This window comes from Amphiura filiformis, chromosome 7 (genome assembly GCF_039555335.1).
Source record: "Amphiura filiformis chromosome 7, Afil_fr2py, whole genome shotgun sequence".
Classification (NCBI taxonomy): Eukaryota; Metazoa; Echinodermata; class Ophiuroidea; order Amphilepidida; family Amphiuridae; genus Amphiura; species Amphiura filiformis.
In genome coordinates, this window is record NC_092634.1 from 36281671 (window position 1) to 36291134 (window position 9464).

The window sequence follows — 9464 nt, forward strand, 5'->3', positions numbered from 1 at the left end:
GCCTGGGTTCCACAAAAACTGTGCAAACGTCGCTATCCGAGTCCTTAAAAGGTTTTCCAAGCATAAGTGCATTCTTTACCCATGGAGTGTTCAATTTGAGGCATTAAAGACCCATTGCTTAAAAGTGAAGGATAAGTCATTCAAATTGTCATTTGGTATTTTGGAAATGACAAATTTGGCAAAAAACGAAGAAAACAGCAGTACTGACGAAGTTGAAGCCCCATTCAAATACATGTAGCTAATTTAGATACTGTCAGTATCTATGTTGTCTTAAATACATGGCTTTCGGCTGAACCACTCACAGGCTATGTTAGCACATCTATGACAATAACAAAGGTACCAAAATCTGAATTTTGATGATTTTACGATCGTCCGGATGAGCAAATCACTCAAGAACTATGTATGTCGGAGACATGTCAAAATGTACTTTTTCTGAATCCTTATGATGCAGCAAATACATTGGTATGGTTTGTACCCAGATTCGACCAGTTTTGAAATTGTGCCCTGCATAAGTGGCCATTTTTTGTTTTGTGCAAATTAACAATTTTTTCATAATTTCCGTTTGTCTTCTTTTTTGATAAAGATGTAGGGGACGTCTTTTAGAGATACTTACAACAACAAACATTTATGTTCCAATTTACCCAATTATACCATTCAGTAGAGGAAGTTTTGGATGAGAAAACGGACAAAAGAATGAGAAAATATAAATTCTCACCATTTTGGCCGTTTCTCATCAAAATGTCCGTTTTCTCATCCAAAACTTCCTCTAATGATTGTTTGACTTAAAACAATAATGTGCGATTTGCTCACAAGGACGTCCTCAATTGTTTCGAATTTCACGATAGTATTACCTATGGTGTATTTAAATACCCCGCTAAAGACTAAGCCTGAAGTACTTTAATTACAATAAAATCTAAGAGTTTTTAATTAAAACACAGGATCCACGATTTTATTCGCCAATTTCTTAAAATGATCAGAAAACCTCCTTGACAGTTATTATGTAATAATGTTGGGCAAAGAATACAAAAATTTGACCAAAATCGTGCATATGGCTTTAAATTTACAAGTCAATATGTTTTGTCACGGAGGAATAAAGAAGATGTATTGATCATAGTAAGCGAATCGAATGCATCGTGGCATATAGTGGTAGGTTTACAAGGCCGATAGCTTGATGTAAAGGCACGTAGCATGTGTTATCAGCACCGAAAATACTATGTACTATGAGCTTGACCTTACAGCTTGAACATACAAAAAATGACAATCACAATGTTTAATTTTTTCAAATATTTTGCAATTATTATATAAGGCTATTTGAAAACATAAAATGCAAAGATATGGGCTTCTTTTCTCATCTTAATGCATAAAAAATAATTTATCTTGGTGCCAGAATAAAAATTTACTATTTTTTTCTGATAGCTAAAAATAGGCCCAGTGAGTAGGGATACGAACTAGATGGCTTTAACATGATCACGCGTGCGGTTTTAGAAACAAACCTTATATTTGTTTTGTCCTATAACGTTTAGTAATTAAACAATTGGGAATTTCTAGTTTGAAAAAAAAAATAATCATAAAAATGTTTGAATACCAAGTGCCCCTAAAGAAGAATTTTGAGCTTCCCCATGGCTTCTTTAGTATTTTATAAAAGAACCACGAGAATGTCTTGTACGGACGACCTGTAATGATGTAGTCATCTGAGAGATAACATCTGATGGAGGTCTTTTTAGGTAGATTGCACTTATTGATGAAGTCATCTTTTTAAGAGATAAAATTGATTGTTGGAGTCATCTTAGGTAGATGTCATCCATTGATGAAGTCATTTTATGTAGATAACACTCATTGATGTAGTCATCTTAAGTAGATAGCATCAATATTGATTCCAAACAATTATTGATTTCTATTTGAAACGGGAACCTTGGTTTCAGTTACCACATTACTCCTGTCTCCAACGTTGCAACGTTGATCTTTAGTCGAGGATCGAAGATGTCACTTAGAAAAAGAATGCCCCCTCGTTTCTGTTCATTGGTTCCCAGTTAAAACTTTTTCGTTGTTACAACGTCGTATAAAAAGTTGTATAAAGTCGTATAAACGTAATATCTGGACGTTGTAAGTACGTAAATCTCTGAATTCGTATTCGTGTAGTGACAACGTTATTTCCGAACGTTAATGTAACGTCATTATGACATTGTTGTGAACGTCGAAACAAAGTCACTATGAAGTATCAACGTCCGAAAATAACGTTGTCACAACACGAGTTCACAAATTAACGTAACTATGACGTCCGTAGATAACGTTATATCGGGGTCAGACCATGACATTTATACGGCGTTGTAATAACGTGCTTTATACGTCGAAATAACGTAATAAATTTGCGTACTAGCGACGTCCGTACATGACGTTGTATCTAGGTCAGTTCATGACTTTTAAACCACGTTTTAAGCATGTGATTTATACGTCGAGACAACGTGATTATGACATTATTAACATCCGACAACAATGATGCTCAATCCCAAAAGGGAGAGCGTATAAAAATTCAAAAATTTTAGAACTTCGGGAATAGAAGTCGTTACTCTGAGTTTCACGCCTAAAGGCGATCGTCAGATGACACGATGGGGTAAATTATGGCTGGACAACCATCTCCATAGAATGGAAGAATTTACATTTCATGGTGTCAACATCCAAACTATTCCATGTCGTTTCAGATACCTACTTGTGTAACGTTTTCTGAACGTATTATTCAAACGTTGTCACCAGGTCTGGTCAAACATTGCATCAACGTCGAAACAACGTCATTACAACGTCATAATGACGTTATATCAACGTCCAAAAATCAACGTCGAAAATAACGTTCTCACAACACGAATACGAATTCACAGATTTACGTGTTTACAACGTAAATGACAACCAAAGTCCAACGTCAGCGAACGTCGTGAAAACGTAATGTGTTAGCTGGGTTTGCGGATCCATATTGTAGGGCAAGACGTGTCAAAGAAGCAATATGATCCGCAAGAGAGGGGATTTTACGATTATTGTATGGTGCCTATATTTTTGTGGGAAAAATAAAAAATACTGGGTAGGCAATTTGAGGGCATATTTTGGGAAGCATTATTTACCACTCTGTGCAATTGTAGACCTGGGGGGGGCACGGGTGAAGTGAATGGGTGGGGGGAGGAGGGTCTACACATTTTGCGCAAAATTGCTGCAAAAAGTGAAAATATTCGTAATTTTTGTTAAAGTGGGCCGGGGGGAAGGAAAAATATGGGGGGATACCCCTTGCCTCCCCCGTAGTCCCACAAGCGGGTGTTGCGCGGTTGTAACTCCTCTGAGTTTTCTGTATTTAACGGATGCTAGTGTTTTTTTTTATATACTAACGTATAGCTATGTAGTCGAGGATAGAGACCATTGACGACCTAGTATAACCGTGACGTTGGGTACTAATGCAATGTTTTTGAGGAGTGTATGTAACTTTAAAAATTCCGTCGGGAACCACGAGGGCACCCTTGAGCAAATTGAGTAAATGTGGTCAAAGGTCACACTTGGGGATAGATTTGTACGCAACTTCACAGCCATACGACCATTTTCCTCGACTAATCTTTTTTAATATTAAATTGATACCAAAATAAGTTCATACTCCATATTATGTTATTATGACGTCATTATGTGATTACGCCCTCAAGAAACATACAATCTCTGCTGTACACAAGATATTTAGGCCAAAATCATAGAAGCATGCGATTTTCACCGCATTTTATGCTAAATATGTAAGGAAATTACTATTCTAATCTAAATACCAAGTTTGAAATCAATATAAATATACTACGGTTATATCACGTTTGTTTAATGTGGCCATTTATTAATAATTCTAATAAAATATTATATGTTTAATTCTAGACCCGGATAATACCAACAGCTATCACACTAATATACACATATATTTTTTAACTATTTTAAACAAAGATTTTCATTTATATCAAATTATTCATCTTTTTATGCTTTTGTGGTAAGTTTTATTCTATAAAATGTACATGTGTGAGCAAATTGAGGGCGCTATTTACATATATTTTGAATTTAAATTAGCCAAATAGTATGACTGTTTCTTTACATTTCATGATAAAAAGTTTTTTGGAAATTTCCTTGCCATTTGTAAGTCTTTTTTAGTCTGATGTTCTAATACCATTATACAAGTGTATATCCCTTATAAAGATGCAAACAAGATTTATATTAGGATAAATAGTTCAACATTGTTCAACTTTCTTAAAAATGACTCAGTTTTACTCAGTTATCAGATAGTCAAATACATTAAGTTGTATTGCCCTCGTCTTTGTTCATGGTGTTGCCCCACTACCTTATAGTGATTGCTTAATCCATTTTTGTATCTCTTGCTCTCTTATGTTCTTCTAGTCATTTCCCGAATTTTCTTCATGTCTCCCCGATGTACGCCAAATCACAGTTTTTGTAAGGAATGGAGTATATGAAGACGGTAGAATTATGAGTTTCTCGCTTATGCTTGGGGTGAACCAGGAGATTGCGATGAGTGCAATGAGGTGGCGATGTTATAAGTTTGGAAAACCCTCGAGATCGGCTCTGACACACCTATACACATAATTAGCGACAACTAAACCTTCACTAATTTTAGAATTCTTTTTTTGTGTACATTATATACACACTTCCTTCCGCTCGGGCCGTAGTAAATTCAGTTAGAAATGGTTGTGGTTCTGCTGACTGCCTTCGCTTCTTTTCCCACAAACACGCAGCAAAATGCTTCTTTAAACGCCTCACGGTAAAATGGACTCACGGCATTGTACACGTACGTGTTGATAGCTGAATTAATGAAAAATAGAGTCCGTCCAAGTGCCAGGAGGGTGTCATGAAGGCTCTTAGATAGAAACTTATCCCCGGTGATTTCTACCACGAAATTTTCTATGGCAACGATACGATATGGTGCCTGGCAGAGAAAGAACAAGGAACCATTAATGATAAGCATAAAAGCCACCTGATTACGAACACGTTTCATCTGCGTTTCCTGCGTAGCTTCAGCCTTAGTGACGCTTCGACGACCAAGAGCTTTAATGATGAATACATACATGATAGTATTGGCACATAATGTCAGAAGAAACGGCAAAGTTTCTGTAGCTGTTGAGAGCAACCAGAAAAAGTTATTAAATCCAGTGCACGCGTTCTTAATCGTCGGGATACTATGAAATTCCTCTGTCTCTGGCCAAACGAAGCAGTAGGTTATGTGATGTCCATAACCGGTAACAGTTGCAGCGCCGAATGCTAACGAAATCAACCAACTGATTATGACCAGTTTAACGGTGCGTCCTTTTCCGTTAATTGACCGATGTTGTAACGGAAAGCAAATTGCGTAAAAGCGTTCAAGAGTCACCAAAGTTACTAATATCATAGAACCGAAATAGCCGGTCATACAAGGTAGAAAATTAAGCGTGCAACCGATGGAGGATTCAAATATCGTATCTTCAATAAGTGACGACTTTGCAAATGATGACAAATAAAATCCAGATGCTGTCGTAAGAAAGATCATATCTGCTATTGCGATGTTGCCGAGATAAAAGTTGGTAATGGTTCGCATCCGCTTGATGCGAGCAATGACGAACAAAAACGCGAAGTTCCCGCATAATCCGACTGAAAAAACGATAGGTACACCAATGCCAATAATGAGCGTATCTCCTGCGCTGTACTGCCATTTCATTGCTGTGTCAACGTCATTAGAGAGATTATAAGTAACAGTGCAGTCTTTAGCCATTATAACTAATGTTATGAAGATTCAATACTGATACCTTCAAAGTTCCGTTATCAAGAAAGTTACCGCTGATTAATGTGACATTCGGACGTAACGTGCAATCGTTGTGACGGGACGATGTAACGCTATACGTAGTGCCCGAAAGTTGTGGTAAAACGAAATGAATGTATACGCGGTACACTCTACATGCTCTATGGCCAATGCAGTTACATGTGCAATGCTGATACCTTCAAAGTTTCGTTATCAAGAAAGTTACCATTGATTAGAAAAGTATGACAAATATCGGACGTAACGTGAAGTCGTTGACGTGACGATTTCCCGGCACGATTTAACGCTACTTAGTGCCTGGAAGTTGTGGTTAAACCAAATGGACGGTAAGCTCTATGTTCTATGGCAAATGCAGTTATACGTGCACTATCTCCAACATGTCCAGGCTTTTTATATTTGCCACAAGATGCTAATTGAAAAGCATTGCAATGTTGCAAGTCGAGAGTGGATAACTGTGTCCTTAGAAAGCTTTTTTTTACATAATAATTACAATTCTCGAAGGTTTTCTACGAGTATGACGTTAGCATAATGATTGAGGGCAGTGTGATTTACACACACTCTTCCGTTGAAAGTGAAATTACGCATTTTACCTGATATTATTTAACACGTTTGAGCATATTGAGGACCAGATAAATCCAAACACTAAACACTGAAGGGAAGTTAAAATCAAACGCATCTTTCTAGTAAACTAGTTCTATTTAGGAAAAATCGCGTTTATAGCGGCAAGTTTATGTAAAAGTTGACAACCAGCTTATTTTTGGTAATTTCGGTATGCTGAATTTTAATCTGGTGTCTGCCATGCAATATTTAGAGACCGTGACCCACAAAGAGACCCACAAACAGGATCCCAATAGGACGCGCATAGGGACAAAAGTTAATTTTATTCCAATAAACTTCCAAACATGTCAAATTACGCGTCTGGCCCATGGATCACAGAAATCTGCGTGACGGCGCGCCGACCTGTCGTTAAGAAGTTATTGGACACAAACAGCTCGATTTACTTATTGTGTATGGGTCAAAAGTCAAAGTTGCTCTAATTTTTGTAAAATTTGCTAAGATGTTTCAGAAAAAGAATAGTTTGCACTATTTGCGATGTCTAGTTAGCATATTACACAGTAAAGAGTCAAACAATATGTAGGATTTCATAGGATTCAATGGAATTTGGATTTATTTATTATCTGTCTTGAACTTGACATTGCAGATATTGACTGCTATGACGGGCATGGTTAGAATTATAGGCCCAAGGTGATCTCAAAACCATGCTATGACCCCCGAGGCCCAGCTGAGGGTCATAGCATGGTTTTTACGTAATTCTTAAAAAGGAGGGCATAGCTAATTCAATGACTGCACTTTTAACCAATCAGATGACAGGAATCTATATATGAGGTATGTTATAAAACCTATTCTTTCAATAAACCAAGTGATAAAGCGACTTGAATGAATAAATGAAGAAATTACAGTATTTCAATTGAATTAATTACTTTCTTTTTTCACACTACATATAATGTTTCGATGTTTCAACCACAATTCACAGACCTCAAGCAATTAACGGGAGCTTTATTAAATAATAAGAACAACATTTATTAGAGGTGTGAAAATTATCGCTAATTGATTTCGTTAAAATGTTATCATTCGTTCATTATTGTATTTTTATATTTTTGAAATCTCATCACTTCAATTACATGGTTACCTAAGTTCAGTCACACTGGAAACTGTTACATATGTTTTTACATTAACAATTGACGTATGTTATACTAGGCTATTACCGTCGAAATCCATACACCCTTAACAGAAGACGTCTCCTTAAATTTCCACGCAGGGAGTGTGACTTTCAAATGGGACTACCTGTTTAAGGCAGCTGTGTACTCTCAGACATGCTTGTAGTAAAAGTGCAATAACTTTGTAATTATTAGCGCAAGACATATAAAAGTATACATTTTTATAAGGGCAAGACATCAATAAATCTTAATATACATACAGATTTGGGGTAAAAACAACAATTATGAAGAAAATCACAAAAAGTGAGTTTTTGGCAATATTTGTTAGGTACATCATAACAAAAGACACTCTTTCCAAAATATTTTATTTTGTTTTTAGCTCAATCTTGAGGTTCCATTCCAAAAACGGTTTTTTTATTTTTTTGGTATCGGCCTTAGTTTTTGAGATATTGACCATATAAGGCATCAAATTGAACTTTTGAAATTCACAAACGCCTATTTGCACAAAATGATGCCTAAAATCGGAAATAGACCAAAATATAAAAAAATGAGAAAACCGTTTCTTGAGACGATCATGCTTTTTACGATGATCATGTTTGCTTACCTATAGATGCTGTATTTATTGAGTTATCGTGTACCTAAATCGTCAATTACCGAGAAAATGAACATTGAAATAATGGCCGTTGAAGTTTAAAGTGGTCACATTTTGCACTTTCATCGAATCTCGCAGGAGAATGCGACAGTTTTTGTTTTTCTACCTTATATTGCGGGAACATCGGGTTAATCCACAGCCCCTTGAGAAGTTTGAGCGAAATCCATTCATAACTTGATATTTTAATCGGGGGAAAGAACTTGAAAAAACCCACATTTTAACAGCTAAAAAGGAGCCATTTGACCACTAGGTTTTTGTGAAATCAGTGCTTCCGTGGTGTTTCCATAAGATGCGCCGCGCATGCAGATAAGCGTCGCGTATGCGTAGCGTATTTGTGCGTTAACAAATTTCGCGATACGCAACGCGATGCGTTTTGCGCGCGTGTACCCTGCTGGTACAACAAAGATTTTCTTTCCTTTTCAATTTCAAACACAAGTGGAATAGGGAAATAAAATCCTTAAAATATTACAGTTGGAGTTTACAAATCTGGATTTTTATTCCTTGTATTTATAAAAAACATAACAAAGTACAAACATATCAAAAAAACTCAATTTTGCGAAAGAAACAATGTCTAGAGTACACAGCCGCGTTAATAGGTGGAGCTGAACAGGAATAGCCCAATGTTACGTTTTAGTCCAAAATAAGTTTGTGATCTGCAGATAAATTTCAAAACTTTAAACAGAATTGTAAAAGTATTTTTTGTGAAAGAATGGGCTATTCCAGTTGAAACTCATACACCCCCTGTGGAAGACTGGAATAGCCCAATGTTACCGTACTAGTACTACACAGAAAAATATGCAGTTATTAGGTTATACAGTTGAACAAAACGTAAGAATGAATAAAGGGAGGAAGAGGCGAGAGACTAAGAGCCATACGGACAGACAGGCAGACAATTAAATTTGTTTAGGAAGTAGCTATGTGATGAAAGCGACACGAGATGCTGCATTATTAATTTAATTTCTTCCTATATGTGAAATTGATTTCTGTAAGTGCATTATTATTATTGTCTCCAATTTTTGTGAGAATAGACAATACAGCTTGTAACAAACAAAATATTAAATTTTGGAAATAGTATTCAAACATGTTACTTATTGATTGTATTGATTATTACTTGGTCGTCGGAGTAATTTCTTAATCTACAACATAAGCTTTCTTTCAAAAAATCGGTGGTCTACAAGCGAAGATAAGGTCAATTTTGTAAGGTAGTCCTAAAACAGTTCTTAATTTTTTTTAATTAAAAAAAAATGAAACTTGTCGTCTGCAGACAGCCGCATGTGGAGAGTTGAGT

General features: G+C 36.2%; 1 protein-coding gene across 1 annotated transcript; it reads right to left on the reverse strand.

Annotated features, from left to right (window-relative positions):
* Positions 1–4267: 4267 nt before the first annotated feature.
* Positions 4268–5750, reverse strand: LOC140156352 (neuromedin-U receptor 1-like). Its single transcript, XM_072179322.1, has one exon. The coding sequence runs from the start codon at positions 5705–5707 to the stop codon at positions 4691–4693; it is 1017 nt and encodes a 338-aa protein (XP_072035423.1). The 5' UTR covers positions 5708–5750; the 3' UTR covers positions 4268–4690.
* Between the last annotated feature and the right edge of the window lie 3714 nt (positions 5751–9464).

What these genes read in the sequence shown, in the direction of transcription:
- LOC140156352 (XM_072179322.1), bottom strand. Translation starts at nt 5,707, where the DNA reads ATGAAATGGCAGTACAGCGCAGGAGATACGCTCATTATTGGCATTGGT.